The 19,619-nt window shown below is 48.3% G+C and overlaps 1 protein-coding gene across 1 annotated transcript in view; it reads left to right on the top strand.

Moving 5' to 3' along the window:
* The first annotated feature begins 7,618 nt into the window (after window positions 1-7,618).
* Window positions 7,619-19,619, top strand: part of IDH2 (isocitrate dehydrogenase (NADP(+)) 2) — a 41,179-nt gene continuing 29,178 nt past the window's right edge. The window contains exon 1 of the mRNA XM_082253239.1: window positions 7,619-7,765. Coding sequence (XP_082109365.1) covers window positions 7,657-7,765 — 109 coding nt within the window. The 5' untranslated portion in view covers window positions 7,619-7,656. The remainder of the gene's footprint in view (window positions 7,766-19,619) is intronic.

Below are 19,619 nucleotides of genomic sequence, written 5' to 3'. Positions count from 1 at the left end.
GGTCGGTAGGGGTCAGAACCAAGGGATGGTGCTCAGAGGTGGGTAGGGGCTTGGAACCAAGGGATGGTGCTCAGAGGTGGGTAGGGGGGTAACCAAGGGATGGTGCTCAGAGGTAGGTAGGGGGTGGAACCAAGGGATGGTGCTCAGAGGTGGGTAAGGGGTGGAACCATGGGATGGTGCTCAGAGGTGGGTAGGGGGGGAAACCAAGATATGGTGCACACAGGTGGGTAGGGGGCGAAGGTGAGAAGTGACTTCAAAGGGGGGAGTTCCTGCACAACAAAAAAAGCCCTGGATTTAAAGTGGAACTGCACTTTCTCAATCAACATGAACTATTTTGATCCTCGTGCTGCTAACATTAGTAAATAGACAGGAAAGTATATCATATTTACTTGTTTACATTTTTTTTTTTTACATTTCTGCAGTTACTTCCTGGTTTCCATGCCTAGGCGAATGATGTCATACATCCCGGGAGTCTTCAGGAGAGGAGGGAAAGTTCTCAGCTCAGCCCATGCCTGAGCTAAGGGCAGATGGATTCCAGGAAGTAAATGATACATGAATCACCTGCCTTACTCAAAATGGTCACGACCAGAAATGCTAGGGAGTGTTTTTCAAAATGATTTCTCAGCAAAATAAAGCATGGAGATGAGGATGGATGGGGGAGATTTCTTTGAATGGTAGAAATGAATTAAATAGCATTTTTTGGTTTTGGTGATCAGAAGCAGTGCAGTTCCACTTTAAGTCACCTTGAAGGAGTACAGGAACCCCTCTAAAGTCAGAGTGACTTCAGTAGTGCTTTTTAAGATGGTTCTCATTATCATGTGACTTGGGGTCTCACAAGTCGGATCCCAAGTGGCGGCAGTGTGAACCGAGCCTTACTTCCCAAACATCATTCCACCATGCTACATTTATTACTTTAGAACAGGGTTTCTCAACCAGGGTTCCGTGGAACCCTAGCGTTCCTTGAGCAATGGGCAATTCCTGCCTCTCAGATAAGTTTCCAATGACACCATTGTTCCTTTTAGCTATCTGCAAGGGGGTAATTCTTCCCAATGATGACAGAGTAAGGAGAATTCTTCGGTCACATTAATGTGTCATGAGTTGTAGATTTTACATTTTTAGCAGGGGTTCCCCGAGACCAGAAATGTATTTCAAGGGTTCCTCTGTGTTGAAAAGGTTGAGAAAGGCTGCTTTAGAAATTTGGAAGTGTAATGCACGGAATTCACCTAAACCCCCTAGAACAGACGCAGTATCTCAGACAGACGGACAGACTTGTGCGTATGCTCTCTGAGCTCCCAATATCAGATCGCTCTCTATCACATGCTTTGGTAGGAAAAGCGGCATGTGACCGATGATTAGAGTATCAGATTGTGACCTGTCCTTTGAAGACACGGTGACCTGTTCACGGGACAAAGTGGGCAGGCGGGGCCGGTAAGGAAAGTCGTGTAAGTTTCCAAAGTTTTTTTTTTCCACCCACCTCCTACAGGCTCCACCCCCATCTGTCTGTCACATTGGGAGAAGGTTATGACATTGAGATTTGCTAGGATTCTATGGGAGGGACAGAAGTTTATAGAAAGTGTTTTGCACGCTTAGCAACACTAATTACACCCCTTCCCAGCATTGTATATACAAAGGAAGCTTCGTTCACCTGTTCTATGACCTGTCATTGTACAAAATGTGCATGCTTCATCCCTCCCTCCCCTACACTGCTCCTTTCCCTACACTGCTTACAGGAATCAGCAGCTGCCCCCCCCCCCCCAAGAATAATAAAGAGCTGGGAGCCCATTCGTGTCTTCATCTCTGTGATTGCTGTCAGCAGATCGAGGAACATCTCCATTCACCTCTGTGATGAACAGAGATTTCTATATACAGTAAACCCCCGTTATGTCGCGGTTCAGTTTTCGCGGTCCCGGTATTTTGTGTTTTTTTTCTGTAAGATCTATTACTATTGTTTTATTAATTAAATCATTGTTAATTCAATATTTTTGTGTTTTCCATTGCTCTTGCTCTGTCTCTCAGTATCTTTTATGTGTTTAAATGTGTTTCTATTGTTTTAAAAGTGTGTTTAAAGACCTTAAAATGCTTTTAAAAGTACAGTGAAAGTTATAAAACATGCCTAGGGTGTATTTATATAGGGTATTTCTATTTCGCGGATTTTTACTTATTGCGGGTGGGTCTGGAACATAACCCCAGCGATGGAGGGGGGTTTACTGTATACGCACAATGAGATGAAGGCAACCAGTAACAAACCATTCCCATTCCCAATAATATACACCTAGAGATGGCCGTACACTATACAATCTGATTGTACAATTTCTGTACCTACGTCGCCAGACACTCCCCTTTCTCGGCGGCGCGCGCTCTCCGCCGGAGGCTCGCTCCCGCTGTTTTCAGTCACAGCAGGAGTCGGGCCAGGGGAGGAGCAGCGGCGGTCGCCGCTGCTCTTCCCCGATCGTCGGGGAATCGAGTGTGGAGATCCGCCCGCTTGTGTAAACAAAGCGGGCGGATCTCCTAAGTGACAGGCAGGGTCAGATTGCAGGGTTCAGCATAGTTGAACCCTCGATCTGTCCCTGTGTCACTCAGTCACCCCCCCCCCACACACGTCAGTAAGCACCAGGCATACATTAACCCCTCCCTCTCCAATAAAATGAACCCCTTCCCTGCCAGTGTAATTTTTACAGTAACATATATATAGCACTGATTACTGTAGTAATGTCACTGGTACCCCCAAAAGTGTCAAAAATGTCAGTCAAGGGTCCGATCTGTCCGCCGCAATGTCGCAGTCCCGCAAAAAAAAATCGCAGATCGCCGCCATTACGCGTTAAAAAAAAAACACCAAAAATGACAGAAATCTTTCCCTTTGTTAGTAAACGCAATAACTTTTGCGCAAACCAATCAAAATACGCTTATTGTGATTTTTTTTTACCAAACATATATAGCAGAAAACAAATTGGCCAAAAATTTTAAAAAAATTAGATTTTTACATTTTTTTGGGGGTAATTTCATATAAAAAAATGTTAAAAATATTGTTATTTTTTCAAAATTTACACTCTTTTTTTGTTTATAGCGCAAAAAGTAAAAATCGCACAGGTGACCAAATACTACCAAAAGAAAGCTCTGTTTGTGGGAAAAAAAGGACGTAAATTTCGTTTGGGTACGGCATCGCACGACCGCGCAATTGTCAGTTAAAGTCGCACAGTGCCGAATCGCAAAAAGTGGCCCAGACGTAAGACAGCAAAATCCTCTAGTGGTAAAGTGGTTAATGCAGGGCAAAAGGGGAAGCTGCCCAGGGCCCAGTCATTGTTGTGGCGCCCAAAGCAGCTGCCCCTTGAGCCTGTGCAGCCTGTAAATAGCTGATAAGTGGATTCAGGGGAGGGCCCAAGAAATGTTTGCCCAGGGTCCAATCAATGTTAAAGATGGCCCTGACACGCACACACACACTGATCCTCCTGTAGCTCCAAAGACAGTGGACAGGAGTGTTCACATGCTACAGGTGTGATGCTTTGTACAAATTATACCTGCTGGTGCACATGGTTAGCAATCACCTGAATGGGGCCGCAATGCTACTGCTCCATGGTTTTATGGGGCAATGTAATGCATCCTGTGAAAAGAAATGCATCCTCACCACCTGTCATGCACTCTCTGAAGAGCGATCAACCATGAATCGCTCTTCACAGAGTGCTGCAAGTGACACAGTGTCAATGAGCCCCTATGTCAGCCATACACACTTTTGATAAATGATTGATTTATTTTTCGAATACGAATATTTAATCGATAGTCAACAACACAGCTAATCCATATGCTGCAAATGGCAAATCCAAGCGATAGTAGATACAATTGTCAGTTAGCGATTTTTATCTCTGTTCTCACCATTCAACCTTACAGTATAATCCAATTGATCGCAATATAATGAAATTCATGACTGAATCATCTTGATGTTGCCAGTTGATGCAAATTGATCAATAATTTTTTTGCCCTAGTTTGACTAAATTCAATCTAAGGCCTGATTCACACCTATGCAGGTCGCAGTTTGCATATTCCAGGTGCATTTTGCTTTTTTCGATACACATTTTTGATCCATTGAAGTCTTTGGAACTGAAAACTAGAAAAAAAGTCCCTGGTCCTTTCCATAAAATGCACAGATGTGAATGTGACCCATAGGAAACCAATTTAAATGGACTGTAGTGTGTTTCTGCAAAACTGAATATGCACTAAAAAATGCATAGATGTGAACCATGCCTTACCCAGGTCTAAATCGATCGGAAGGGAAGTTATGGCTATTCGATTGGTTTCTGATTTGATTGTTTTGAAAGAATCACACATGGATCGGATAATAACATCAAAGCATGTATAGCCACCATTAGACTAAATTTATACATGCATTTTGGGGGCACTAAAAACGCAAGATTGAGCTGAATTTTTAGTGCCCCAACAGCCTTACTTTAAGCTGCAATTGCCTATATCCACTTAGCCTTATTTTTATCCTATTGCTCTGAATGAATTGTGGCATGACGTCTCTATATGCCATAATGTGCATCATCCCATGGACAACAGTGCACCGGTGTTCAGATCTGCAAAAAAAAAAATGTAAAAATACTACATGGCTACAATGAAGCCTTCAAAAATGCATCCCACTGCATCCAAGCTTGTTTAAATGCAATATGAAAGTATATGCAGGGAAAATAATGGATTTCAATAAGCTTTTATGTGCATTTAAAAGAAAGGACATCATGCTGCACTCTTTCACACGTAAATGTAGTGGAATGCACAGGAACTCTTGTACATACAACTTGCAAACAAGGGTAACTGCAAGAAAGAAACATAAATAATGCCAAAGCAGGTGCCACATTGTTGAGGTGAAGGTCGGATTTTGGGCAGGGCAGGACACATTGGTGAGGCGAAGGTTGGATTTTGGGCCAGGCAGGACACATTGGTGAGGTGAAGGTCTGACTTTGGGCCTGGCAGGACACATTGGTGAGGTGAACATCTGACTTTGGGAAGGGCAGGACACATTGGTGAGGTGAAGGTCTGACTTTGGGAAGGGCAGGACACATTGGTGAGGTGAAGATCTGACTTTGGGCCAGGAAGGACACATTAGTGAGGTGAAGGTCTGACTTTGGCTCAGGAAGGACACATTGGTGAGGTGAAGGTCTGACTTTGGCCCGGGAAGGACACATTGGTGAGGTGAAGGTCTGACTTTGGGCTGGGCAGGACACATTGGTGAGGCGAAGATCTGACTTTGGGCCGGGCAGGACACATTGGTGAGGTGAAGGTCTGACTTTGGGCAGGGCAGGACACATCGGTGAGGCGAAGGTCTGACTTTGGGCAGGGCAGGACACATCGGTGAGGCGAAGGTCTGACTTTGGGCCAGGAAGGACACATTAGTGAGGTGAAGGTCTGACTTTGGGCCAGGAAGGACACATTGGTGAGGCGCAGATCTGACTTTGGGCCAGGAAGGACACATCAGAGAGGTGAAGATCTGACGTTGGCACGGGAAGGACACATTGGTGAGGTGAAGATCTGACTTTGGCCCGGGAAGGACACGGTGAGGTGAAGATCTGACTTTGGCCCGGGAAGGAGACATTGGTGGGGTGAAGATCTGACTTTGGTCAGGGAAGGACAGGTTGGTAAGGTGAAGATCTGACTTTGGCCCGGGAAGGAAAAATTTGTGAGGTGAAGGGCTGACTTTGGTCCAGGAAGGACACATTGGTGAGGTGAAGATCTGACTTTGGCCCGGGAAGGACACATTGGTGAGGTGAATGGCTGACTTTGGTCCAGGAAGGACACGTTGGGGATGTGAAGATCTGACTTTGGCCCGGGAAGGACACATTGGTGAGGTGAAGATCTGACTTTGGCCCGGGAAGGACACATTGGTGAGGTAAAGATCTGACTTTGGCCCGGGAAGGACACATTGGTGAGGTGAAGATCTGACTTTGGCTGGGGAAGGACACATTGGTGAGGTGAAGATCTGACTTTGGCCCGGGAAGGACACATTGGTGAGGTGAAGATCTGACTTTGGCCCGGGAAGGACACATTGGTGAGGTGAAGATCTGACTTTGGCCCGGGAAGGAACATTTGTTGAGGTGAAGGGCTGACTTTGGTCCAGGAAGGACACGTTGGTGAGGTGAAGATCTGAATTTGGCCCGGGAAGGACACATTGGTGAGGTGAAGGTCTGACTTTGGCCCGGGAAGGACACATTGTTGAGGTGAAGGGCTGACTTTGGTCCAGGAAGGACACGTTGGTGAGGTGAAGATCTGACTTTGGTCCAGGAAGGACACGTTGGTGAGGTGAAGATCTGACTTTGGCCCGGGAAGGACACATTAGTGAGGTGAAGGTCTGACTTTGGCCCGGGAAGGACACATTGGTGAGGTGAAGATCTGAATTTGGCCCGGGAAGGACACATTGATGGGGTGAAGATCTGAATTTGGCCCGGGAAGGACACATTAGTGAGGTGAAGGTCTGACTTTGGCCCGGGAAGGACACATTGGTGAGGTGAAGATCTGAATTTGGCCCGGGAAGGACACATTAGTGAGGTGAAGGGCTGACTTTGGCCCGGGAAGGACACATTGGTGAGGTGAAAGGCTGACTTTGGCCCAGGAAGGACACATTAGTGAGGTGAAGGTCTGACTTTGGCCCGGGAAGGACACATTGGTGAGGTGAAGATCTGACTTTGGCCCGGGAAGGACACATTGGTGAGGTGAAGGTCTGACTTTGGCTCGGGAAGGACACATTAGTGAGGTGAAGGGCTGACTTTGGTCCAGGAAGGACACATTGGTGAGGTGAAGGTCTGACTTTGGCTCGGGAAGGACACATTAGTGAGGTGAAGGGCTGACTTTGGTCCAGGAAGGACACATTGGTGGGGTGAAGGTCTGACTTTGGCTCGGGAAGGACACATTGGTGAGGTGAAGGGCTGACTTTGGCTCGGGAAGGACACATTGGTGAGGTGAAGGGCTGACTTTGGCCTGGGAAGGACACATTGGTGAGGTGAAGGGCTGACTTTGGTCCAGGATGGAAGGACACATTGGTGAGGTGAAGGTCTGACTTTGGCTGGGGAAGGACACATTGGTGAGGTGAAGGTCTGACTTTGGCCCGGGAAGGACACATTGGTGAGGTGAAGGTCTGACTTTGGCTCGGGAAGGACACATTGGTGAGGTGAAGATCTGACTTTGGTCCAGGAAGGACACATTGGTGAGGTGAAGGTCTGGTGTGTAATATAGAGGACATTCGTCTTTATTTATCAATGAACGATACACATTATGAGGACTTTATTCATCATCTGTGTCTGTGTGGAGTGTGTGACTGAAACGTGCTCAGCGCCAGCAGCGAAGGAGTCACCGCGCGCGCGCGCATTATCCCCGGGAGTGCGCGCATTATCACCGGAGGCGCGCCCCCTAACTCAGCGCGGGGGAAAATGAATGAATGAAAAGTAGACCATGCGCGCCCCCGCTCCCCTCTTGGTCCCGCCTCTTCCTAAGAGTTGCCGCTGAGCGTGACGTCACCGTTGCTATAAATTGCCGCGATGCTGACGTGTGCGCCCTTGAAGCCGGGCGGCCGTGCGGGGGTGAAGTGTTGGACGTGTGTGCGGTGATTATCCCGGGGTTCCCCGCTTCCAGATTCCGCCGTCTTCTTCTCTCCCCCTCCAAAGTCCTGAGGAAAACATGGCCGGATACCTCCGAGCTGTCACCTCCGTCTGCCGCTCCTCCGCGGCGGCCTTCGGGAAGAACCCAGGAGCCCTGAGCCCGGCCCTGTGCCAACAGCAAAGGAACTGTAAGTGTCCGCCGGAGGCCTCCTCCATCCCACCCTAGGGGCCCTCTACACCTCTTCATTGTCCCCTCTCCCCGGGGCAGTCCCGGTTCTACTCCCCCCGGGAAGGTCATCTCCTATCATCTATCGCTTTGACCTCCACAGCTTCGGGCGTTAGGGGGAGGAGGGGGGAGATAAGGGAAGTGCGGGGGTCGGAGCTCCACCCTCAGGGGGAGGGGAGGGGCTATTATTAGAGGACCACGCGCTGCCACTGTGAGATTCCGGAGACAGCTGCAGCATCCGCCTGTGTGCAATGTTTACCGGGGGGATCCCAGCACTGACATCCCTACACCTTCCCCACTGTGTGCAATGTGTACCAGGAGGATCCCTGCACTGACATCCCTTCACCTCCTCCACTGTGTGCAATGTGTACCGGGGGGATCCCAGCACTGACATCCCTACACCTCCTCCACTGTGTGCAATGTTTACCGGGAGGATCCCAGCACTGACATCCCTGCACCTTCCCCACTGTGTGCAATGTTTACCGGGAGGATCCCAGCACTGACATCCCTGCACCTTCTCCACTGTGTGCAATGTGTACCGGGGGGATCCCAGCACTCACATCCCTACACCCTCCCCACTGTGTGCAATGTGTACCGGGAGGATCCCAGCACTGACATCCCTACACCTTCCCCACTGTGTGCAATGTGTACCGGGGGGATCCCAGCACTGACATCCCTACACCTTCCCCACTGTGTGCAATGTGTACCGGGGGGATCCCAGCACTGACATCCCTACACCTTCCCCACTGTGTGCAATGTGTACCGGGAGGATCCCAGCACTGACATCCCTTCACCTCCTCCACTGTGTGCAATGTGTACCGGGAGGATCCCAGTACTGACATCCCTGCACCTCCTCCACTGTGTGCAATGTGTACCAGGAGGATCCCTGCACCTTCCCCACTGTGTGAAATGTGTACCGGGGGGATCCCTGCACTGACATCCCTACACCTCCTCCACTGTGTGCAATGTGTACCGAGGGGATCCCTGCACTGCACCTTCCCCACTGTGTGCAATGTGTACCGGGGGGATCCCTGCACCCTCTCCATTGTGTGCAATGTGTACCGGGGGGGATCCCAGCACTGACATCCCTGCACCTTCTCCACTGTGTGCAATGTGTACCCGGGGGATCCCTGCACCTTCCACTGTGCAATGTGTATCGGGAGGATCCCAGTACTGACATCCCTGCACCTTCCCCACTGTGCAATGTGTACCGGGAGGATCCCTGCACCTTCTCCACTGTGTGCAATGTGTACCAGGGGATCCATCCCTGCACCTTCCACTGTGTGCAATGTGTACCAGGAGGATCCCTACACTGACATCCCAGCACCTTCCCCACTGTGTGCAATGTGTACCGGGAGGATCCCAGCACTGACATCCCTGCACCACTACTGCCTGCCGTATGGTGCACGGTTTGGGGACCAGCACTTCATCCATTGCATCTGTTCTATGCATGACACAGATCTGGGTGCAATGTATGGAGTCCTGCCTATCCCTAATGACATGCAGCACCCTTCTACTCATCAGCCAGCTGGACTGTGCAGAGGACAGGTCTGGGTGCAGACCCTGAACACCCACATTGTAGGCTTTGCCCATTGCATGCAATAGTTTGCTTCTCTGCAGTACAGATGGGGTTACAGGGCCTGGCTTCTGCATCTTTTACAGATCTGGGTGTAGCGTATGGGCTCCTGTGCCCTGGATATCCATAATGACAGGCAATACATTTCTACTGTCCCGGCAGCCAGCTCTGGGAGCAGGGCCCTGACATCTGGTGTTCTTGCAGCTCACACAGATCAGGGTTTAGTATCGGGGATCCTGCATTCTGGATACCCCTAATGTGCTATACAGTACACTTCTGCTGCTCATCTGCCAGCTGGACTGTACAGGATACAGGTCTGTCTGCAGGGCCTACATTGAAGACTGCATGCAATAAACTGCTTGTGTGCTGTTGAGATGGGGTACAGGACGTGGGTTCTGCATATCACTCAGATCTGGGTGTAGTGTATAGGGTCCTGTATCCTGAATATCCCGAATGACAGCTGGACTGTACAGGACACATCTGAGTGCAGAGCCCTGGGATCCCATGTCTGCCTCTCACACAGATCAGGGTTTAGTACCGGGGGTCCTATATTCTGGATACCCCTAATTTCTATACAGTACACTTCTGCTGGCAATCTGGACTGTACAGATCACAGGTCTTTCTGCAGGGCCCTGTGATCTTGTGAATCATATTCCAAGGGCAGGCTAAGGTAGATGGCTTCTGCTGGCACTGTGCAGCACACAGATTTTGGTACAGAAACCAACTCTCCATTGTAGATTTTATCAAATGCATGTAATGGATTGCTTCTGCTGTACTGTGCAGGGCCTTGGGATTCTGTGTTGCAGAGGTCACCAAGGACATTCTACACTAGATTGCTTCCGATGATTGCCTACTGTGTGCGGCAATGGATTGCTTCTGCTATTCCTGGCAAAGTGCACATCGGGGTACAGTACCTGGCATCCTGTATTCTGAATCTCAGACCTGTGTGCAGGGCCTGGAATCCTCTTCTACATTCTTCACTATTGGCGTGCAGTAGATGTTCTGGCAAGGTTCAGATTTGGGTGGAGGGCCTGCTGTCCTGTATTTCAATGGCACATATTTTCTGCATCCTTTCTAACTGGACTGTGCAGGGCCTGCAAACCTTCATTGAAGACTTCACCAACAGCATGCAGTAGATTGCTTCTCGGTTCCTGGCTGGGTAAAAAAAGTCAGGCCTGACATCTTGAACTCTAGATTTTACAAATGCCATGCAGCACACCTTTCTGGTGTCAATCTGCTTGTTGGACTGTACAGGGCACAAAACTTCATTATGACATTCAGTGAATTGCTTTGGATTAAGCTTGTGGAACTTTGTTTAGAGGTGGCTTCGTTCTATTTGGGAGAAGACCTCAAGTCCTTTTGCACATTTGAATAACAAAGTACCATATGTTTAATCCCATGATAGCCTGGTGTAGTCATTGTTTCCCTTCACTCAGCACTAGGTTAGAATCTATTTTCTTTTGGCTAGTGGGGGAAGGGGTGAACCTTTTGTCTGCCTTTTGCTGTGTCCCCTTTGGGAAGACTTGCCCTCTGTCTTGGTGATCATATTGGGCAGACATGAAAGGGAAACCTAAAATTTGACACATCTAATTAGAAGTTTTCTTTAATGTCAATTGATTTTTGGCCTTCTGCACAATAGTTTCCTCTTCTGTAGTTCAGACTGCTGTACATTAACCACTTCAATACCGGGCACTTTCACCCCCTTCCTGCCCAGGCCAATTTTCCACCAAATTTATGTCCCCCATCCCCCCCCCCCCCCCCCCCCCCCACAAATAGAGCTTTCTTTTGGGTTTTTTCCTTTTTGCTAAACAAATAAAAAAACCGAAAAGTTTGAAAAGTTTTGTTTGTTATACAATTTTGTAAAAAAAGTTTGTTTTTTCCCGGCACTGATGGGCACTGAGAGGCGGCACTGGTGGGCGACACTGATAGATGGCAATGGTGGGCAGCATTGATGGGGAGGGCAATGGGGGGCTCCCTTAGCCCTGATTGCCATCCCTGGTGGCCATAGTGGGCATCCCTGGGGTCATAGGTGGGCGTCCCTGGGGTCATGGGTGGGCATCCCTGGTGGTTCTAGTGGCACCCCCCCCCCCCCAGGGGTCTGCACTGGTAATCAATGATCTGATTACCAGTGCCGTCCCCAAACCCCCCCCTGTCAGGGGAGCTGCCGATCGGCGCTCCTTTACTCGTGCCTGTCAGGCACGAACTAAGGAAAGCCAATCAACGGCTCTTCCTGTTTACTATGTGACCAGCCGTGATTGGACACGGCTGGTCACATGTAAAGAGCCTACGTCAGTAGGCTCTTTCACTGAGATCGGAGATGCAGGGAGTCAGACTGACACCTCGTATCGCCGCTCTGCGCGCACTGAGCTGTATTATCCTGCCGCCGTCATATGACGTCCGGTCAGGATAATACAACCACAATCCCGCTGTCAATTTGCTATAGGGCGGACGGGATGTGGTTAATTGTGGGTCTTTGGCTCCATTCCTGCATTCACAAAAAGCCCTGCATTCTATTCTGTGAACACAAAGCATTCTGTGATTGGAGGAGGGAAATTGTGACACTTCACCTGCACCTCCAATCACACAGCACCGTGTGTTCATTAAAAATAATGCAAATGGTTTATGTATGGACAAAAAGCTGAATGAGTGATCAGAGTACGTCAGCCAGAACTCCCAAGTTTCAGCTCAAAATTAATGTTGAGTTGGAAGTAAAAGAGGTGAAGGCACACATTCGAGCCAACTTGTTTTTACTTTGCAAATACCCAAAATATTTGATTCTTCTTCATCTTTAGGCCCATTGGGCACACTTGGCTAGCTCCTGTATGTCACATCCCAGCATTGTCTGGGAGACATGCAGTGTCCAAATGCTGCGGTTGGGTGAGACTGAACACTGTACTGAGTGGTACTCGTGTTTGGGGCCCTATGTGTTCAGGAATGTATGCCCAAAATGAACAATATCTGCCTTCAGGCATATGTCCCTGAGCATGTGTAGTACTAAACATGGCTACCCCTCAGTACAGCATTTAGCCCCATCTAGCCCAGCTATTTCAGCCTGCTGTAGAGGCTGGACACTGATTATCTTTCCGGGTGCACTAAAAATGCCGGGATTGGATACATGGGCTTAATGGCAAGTGTTCAAAGGGCCTTAAAGCAGACCTTCAGCCTTTAAAAAAAAAAAAAGGCCCCTTCCCCCCTCAACATTTTGTACCACTTTTCTTGCCTAGGTGGCAAATGTCCCCAGCTGCCTGAAGCCTCCTGGGTTACTTGTGTCAGGAGGCTTCGAGGTAATGTAGGGCATGTGCAGCCTTGCTGCATTAGTGGGCTGGCTGAAAGATGCAGATTCCTCCCAATTATGCAGAATTTTATATAGCGCCAGCAGTTTGTGCAGCGCTTTACAATGTAAAAGGAGACTGTACAGTTACAATGCAATAAATTACAAGATGGGTTAAGGGGGCCATGCTCATAGGCGCTTACTATCGGGTGGTACAAAAGGTTTATTGTAGGGGATGGGCTAATGGAAGTGATAACTTTCAGTTGGGTGGAAGCAGGATAAGCTTCCCTGAAGAGATGAGTTTTCAGGGATTGTCTAGGTAACATAAGGAGATGGCTGGACAAACTGGTAGGCAGTTCTAGAGGATGGAAGCTCCCAATGTAAGGTATGCCGCAGATTATAGCAGGACAATTCTGGATTCACAAGATCTGTGAATGGACTTTGAGGGTAACCCAGGAAACCAATGAGAACATATACATTTGGGGGGTGGTTGAGGTTCCTCTAGAGGAGTTGGATTCCATTTATTAGATGGCTCCAAACCTGGCAGGGGAGCTGGTTTCTGGTTCATTGGAGAGGAAGTAAACTCTCCCCCTCCTATGCTGCTTTTCAATTAGACCATTATATTAAAGTCTTCTAACACATTATACTACTGTATATAATTTAGCCTAAATCGCATGTTCCTTACTGTGTTTAAGAAGTTTATAAATTTGTTTCTCCCAGGATAGGTCAGCGCCATATTTAGTCTTGTTTTTCGCGTCCGTAGTATACAATACTTCCGCCCTTTTCTGTACCCCTTGCTGTAATCTCGCGCACACGCGATCATTTCCCACCCAAGCCTCCTAGTTCCTGAGGCTGGGAATCTCGCTGTGATGAGTTTACTTCCTCTTTAAAGGATAAATTCACCTTTTTTAAAAACTTGCTTATTTTCTGCAGGTAAAAAAATGTGCATTTATGTTTTTAAAGGAGTCTGCTGATTGTGGGTACAATGTAGGGATAGACCGATATTTTGGTCACAACGTATCGATATCGGCTGATCTGGGCTGATATTTTGTACATTTTAAGTTATTTTAAAAAAATAGACAATTTTTGACACATCTGGTACTGAACATGTTTTTGTTTAATGCTTAATGGCTGGTACAGGGCCTGTGGGTGGCTGGCTGGCTGGTATAGGGCCTGTGGCTGGCTGGCTGGTACAGGGCCTGTGGGTGGCTGGCTGGCTGGTACAGGGCCTGTGGGTGGCTGGCTGGTACAGGGCCTGTGGGTGGCTGGCTGGTACAGGGCCTGTGGGTGGCTGGCTGGCTGGTACAGGGCCTGTGGGTGGCTGGCTTGCTGGTACAGGGTCTGTGGGTGGCTGGCTTGCTGGTACAGGGCCTGTGGGTGGCTGGCTTGCTGGTACAGGGCCTGTGGGTGGCTGGCTTGCTGGTACAGGGCCTGTGGGTGGCTGGCTTGCTGGTACAGGGCCTGTGGGTGGCTGGCTTGCTGGTACAGGGCCTGTGGGTGGCTGGCTTGCTGGTACAGGGCCTGTGGGTGGCTGGCTTGCTGGTACAGGGCCTGTGGGTGGCTGGCTTGCTGGTACAGGGCCTGTGGGTGGCTGGCTTGCTGGTACAGGGCCTGTGGGTGGCTGGCTTGCTGGTACAGGGCTTGTGGGTGGCTGGCTTGCTGGTACAGGGCTTGTGGGTGGCTGGCTTGCTGGTACAGGGCTTGTGGGTGGCTGGCTTGCTGGTACAGGGCTTGTGGGTGGCTGGCTTGCTGGTACAGGGCTTGTGGGTGGCTGGCTTGCTGGTACAGGGCTTGTGGGTGGCTGGCTTGCTGGTACAGGGCTTGTGGGTGGCTGGCTTGCTGGTACAGGGCTTGTGGGTGGCTGGCTTGCTGGTACAGGGCTTGTGGGTGGCTGGCTTGCTGGTACAGGGCTTGTGGGTGGCTGGCTTGCTGGTACAGGGCTTGTGGGTGGCTGGCTTGCTGGTACAGGGCTTGTGGCTGGCTGGCTTGCTGGTACAGGGCTTGTGGCTGGCTGGCTTGCTGGTACAGGGCTTGTGGCTGGCTGGCTTGCTGGTACAGGGCTTGTGGCTGGCTGGCTTGCTGGTACAGGGCCTGTGGCTGGCTGCTATGTACAGGTCCTGTGGGTGGGTGGCTGGTACAGGGCCTGTGGGTGGGTGGCTGGCTGTTACATTGCTTGTGGGTGGCTGGCACCGGGCTGCTGTGGGTGGGTGTATGGCTGTGATGCACTCCCGCGAGACTGGTCCTGACTCCAGACGAGGCTGTCCAAGGCAAGGGAGGGGGCCTAAAAAGGCAAAATGACGTCACAAATATCGGCCATTTCCAGGGCCGCTACTGATATCGGGGAAAGTGCATATTGGCCACTGATATATCGGCCTTGCCGATAATCTGTCTATCCCTAGTACAATGCTCCTGTAGGCTCAGCATTGCTGGAACATGTTGCTCTAAGAACTGGTGGAATATGTAACCTGTTCCAAAAGGGAACTTTTCCTTTAAAAAGTTGAGGATTTTTTTTTTTTTTTTTTTTTTTCAAAATCCTATTTGCCTAGGTGGATGTTGCATCTGTCCCCTAGCAGCTCTATGGTTGAGAACGGAGTGCTCAAATACCACCGAATGCGCTGTTCTCTGGGCTCCATAACCAGAGAGCTGGTAATGGTCACCTGAGCGCTGGGCTGTGGACGGGGTGGGAGTGACTGGCTCAGGCCCTCAGCAGCCCGCTGAGAGGCTGAGCTGGGTGCCAGTCCAGGGATCTGGGTGGATCTCAACCACCGTATTTCCCCAGCCTACACCGGCTGACATCTGAAAATGGGTTCTTTCTGCACTCCTGTGATCCACAGGAGATGTACAGCCAAACAAACTTCTCTAAGGAAATAACAAATTTGGGATTGTCAACCAGTCGGTGTCCATAGATTGCTGCAAAAAACATGGTCCAGTGCCGCTGTCTGGGTGTTACTTTGAGGCTTTGTATTTATATTGCAACTTTTGTGGTCCAGCATCTATCTGTTCAGCAACTACTTCCCTTTTTATATTGTAAGAAATGTTCCCTTGCAGCACATGACCAAATGTAGAACGGAAAATATTCCAGGCTTAGACATTGCAGGCCTGTTATTGTTGGCTGCAGACTGTTTGGCAAAGTAATGGGATTCTGTGTCTCATAGATGTATGTCCTTGTATATGGGAGAATTCCCACAGCCATGGTGTCAGACGACTGTCATTGTGTGTATATTGCAAATCTACTCATTGCATTTTCAAATGCCTTGACACTTATTGTGCTAGTTGTAGTGATTGGTATGCTGGGGTGTTGGTGGAACATTGTCTTATTACTGCTTGGAATTTACTTATCTTAAATGTTCTGTGCAGGAAATACTTGCCATAGGGCAGATGGATCTGGCTAGGCCTAGTCTCAGTCTCCTTGGAAGGTGTATTGGCAAGGTTGATGTAGAGGTCAGTTGAGTTTGTAGTTTACCAAGTCAATCATAAGATCTGGAATGCGAGTTGGCTGGCGTCCAGGACAGGCGGTTGATGCACTCTGAGTGTAAAATTTCCATTCTTTAGCTGCCATTACAAATTTAAAAATTCCTAATACTACTTGTAAAAAATGCCCTAGTAAGGCACAGTAAATGTTTTATGAGCAGTCCTTGAATGAAGCGTCACTGATCCAGTATGTTCTGGTGGAGGGTTTGAGGCATTTTTTCTGATTGCAAATGCCATTCAGCACAGGTGTAGGGACTCCTTTTTCTGTTCATCTGATTTTGGATTTATTTTTGCATTTTAGCTTTTTTGGTCTTAAAGTGTGTAAGAATTGGTTTTACCTGTTAAAACTGAACTTCAGGAAGCTGACACATTATTGCAGCTCTGTAATATTTGTAATATTTGTAAATATTGTGAATTTAAAGCTGAACTTCAGTCCCACTCAGTACAGCTCTGAACCATTCCCTCAGCACCAGCATTTTATAGTACATCCGCAGATCCCCTGAAGGATTCTTCAGCACCTGCGCGTGTGCAGGTTATTTACATTGCATTCGGAAAAAGTACAGTAATCCCCCGCTCCATCGCAGTTCAGTTTTTGCAGTCCCGGTAATTCGCGGATTTTTTTGTAATGTTGTTTTACTATATAAATCATTAAAAATTAAATATTTTTATGTTTTTCATAGCTCTTGCTAGGTCTCTTAGTATCTTTTATGTGTTTAAATGCGTTTCTATTTTAAAAGTGTGTTTAAAGACCTTTAAAATGCTTCTACACGTACAGTGACAGTAAAATAAACATGCCTACAATGCATTTTAATAGGGTTTTTCTATTTCGCGGAATTTCACTTTTCGCGGCTGGGTCCGGAACGTAACCCCCGCAATGGAGGGGGGTTTACTCTATTGTACTTCCCTGATGGCAATCTAGGCATACATAGGAAACTCCACATGTGCAAATGGTCAAGATGGGCTTAGGACCTGATGCCATGAGGACATATAGTGGCAGAGTAGTAATGAGGGGATCTCAAATTTAAAGGATAAGTTAAAGTTTTGGAACATGTTACACCTATATTCCCCACCTAGTCCCCAAACCTCCCCAGGACTACCATGGTGCTGTTGAGCACCCTGGTAGTTTATTCTTCCTATCGGTAAGCATGCAAGGTACAAGCAGACTATTATGGTAAACCTGCATGGTACCAGCAATCTGCTGGTGCAATGCTTTACAGACTCCCAAAAAAAGTAAATGCACATTTTTTTTTTTTTCCCTGCAAAAAGTGTGCATTTTGTTATAAGGTGAGCTTCTCCAATGTGCTCTTGATTTTTTTATTTTTTTTTTTTTTTGGCACTACTCTCCTCCTGGTATGGATATTCAGTACTCGGAGATCTAGGGCCATGTACTTACACAACCTTTCTTGGCTATTGGACAGAATTCTGTAGTCATAGCATCTTCAGTTCTCCATATGTTGTATACACTTGGAACACTGTTGGGGCACAGCTGTACAAAATTAGGAACTGTCTTTGTATCGTTAAACACTCATCACTGAAGATTACAGCTGAAACCATTCCCATTCCTAGAATTTGGGAAGTGAACTTTCTATCTAAAGTCACACATAGACAGGATTTGTTTGATTGCAGAAAATGGTATCGTCTGCAATTAGAGAATTATCTGCCTGGTCAGTTTACTGACCGGAGCATGTGCAACATGATGTACAATCTCAGCGTCTGCCAAGAAACTCCCACACATGCACAGAAGTTGCATCATTCTGGTACAGCCAGTTAAGATTAGTGAAGATTTCTTCCTGGAAGACTGGATAAAGAGGTTGGTGGTTGGCAAGGGAGCTCAGACATCCCATATCAACGCTGGAAAGAGGGCAGTATAGTTCTGCTTAAGTGCTCCTCCAAGAAAACCAGTAAATCTACAGTGGAGATGGAACTGCTCTATGCAATGCAAACAATTTGCAGTTCTAACAGTCTTAGAATTTATGCAATGCTGCCGAATTGCAGACATTTTTTAGGGTAAGTTTCATGTATCATTTCTTAGGCTTTGTACACGTGGACATGAGGCCTCTTTGTGTCGCATTCTGGCATGTCGGGCACCCAGGAGACACATGCACATATGGCCCCGAATGTATCCAACAATCAGTAAAGTGGGGAATTGCTGAATTTTTCAGCCTGTCCTGAATTTCAACAGGCTGTTGGAAGTGTGGCTGGATGCTGTGCCCAGAATCCGCGATCCCCGCTGAGCCGGCGGATGACAGCTCCGTCTCTGCTTGCAGTGCGGAGAGGGAGGTGTCACAGCCCTCCGCTGCTCTCTATGGGGAATCGGATGAGAGCGGACCGCCTGTCCGCTCTCATCCGATCCCCAGGACGGATGGAAAATAGGGTTTCCATCCGTCCGGATTTCACGGACAGGACCGGATGCGGGTGTCAGCGGACATGTCTCCGCAGCTCCATAGGGCTGAATGGGGTATCCGATCAGATCCGCCTAAAAAACTGACAGGCGGATCTGATCGGACCGCCCGTGTGAAAGAGCCCTTACTGTGCTGCCTGCAATAAAACTAAGAAATATCTCACTGATGACATCAGTTATGACAAAGAAACAAAGTTGATCGGTGTATAAGCACAATTTCCTCTTAGTGCTTGCTGGTGTGAAAGTCCTAAAGCAAAGTGTGACAGTGGCGTCTCACCTGGCTGAACTGGTTACAAATCTTTTAACAGATCAGTTTGTGGATAGTTTTACATAAATATTTCACTTTTTTTTTTTTAAACATTGTGTAGCATTAACTCCTTCCCACTAACTGCATGCAGATAGCCTCACAGAAGTGCGTCTTTATCTGTGAGGCCGCATATCTGTGTACTAGGGCTGAAACCGAAAATGCAGGATGCCCTTGGCTGCAAACCAAAAATGACCTACACCTGTAGCTGCCACCCTTTCACATAGGGATGCACCGAAATGAAAATTCTGGACCGAAACCAAAAATGCAGGGTGCCCTTGGGCGGAAACCGAAACCGAAAATGACTTCCCCCCCCCCCCCCCCCCCCCAAATTTTAAAATGGATAGAACAGGGGCATACACCAAAAACAGGCAGGCGTACACTTGTAGGTACCACCCTGTCGCAGTATAGTGGTTCATTTAATTACCAATGGTATTTGTATTATGCAGCATGAGGGGGTTAATGTATTGCCACTGCTGGTCACTGATGAATTGGTGACCGACCAGTGGCAGTTAATTAACCCCTTTGTGCTGCATTAGTGCAACCAGTGTTAATTAACACTGCTACTGGTTGCACTAATGCAGCACAAAGGGGTTAATTAACTGCCACTGGTCGGTCACCAATTCATCAGTGACCAGCAGTGGCAATACATTAACCCCCTCATGCTGCACAATACTAATACCATTGGTAAGCTCGCCTCAGCGTCTCTCCCCCTCCCCCCCCCCCCCCCCCCGCCTCAGCGTCCCTCTCAATCCCAATGCAATCTCCTTACTCTCAGCTCCAGTCCTCCTGT

Source organism: Pelophylax lessonae, assembly GCF_965119305.1.
Source record: "Pelophylax lessonae genome assembly, chromosome: 4".
Lineage (NCBI taxonomy): Eukaryota > Metazoa > Chordata > Amphibia > Anura > Ranidae > Pelophylax > Pelophylax lessonae.
This window is presented reverse-complemented; position numbering and strand designations above follow the sequence as displayed.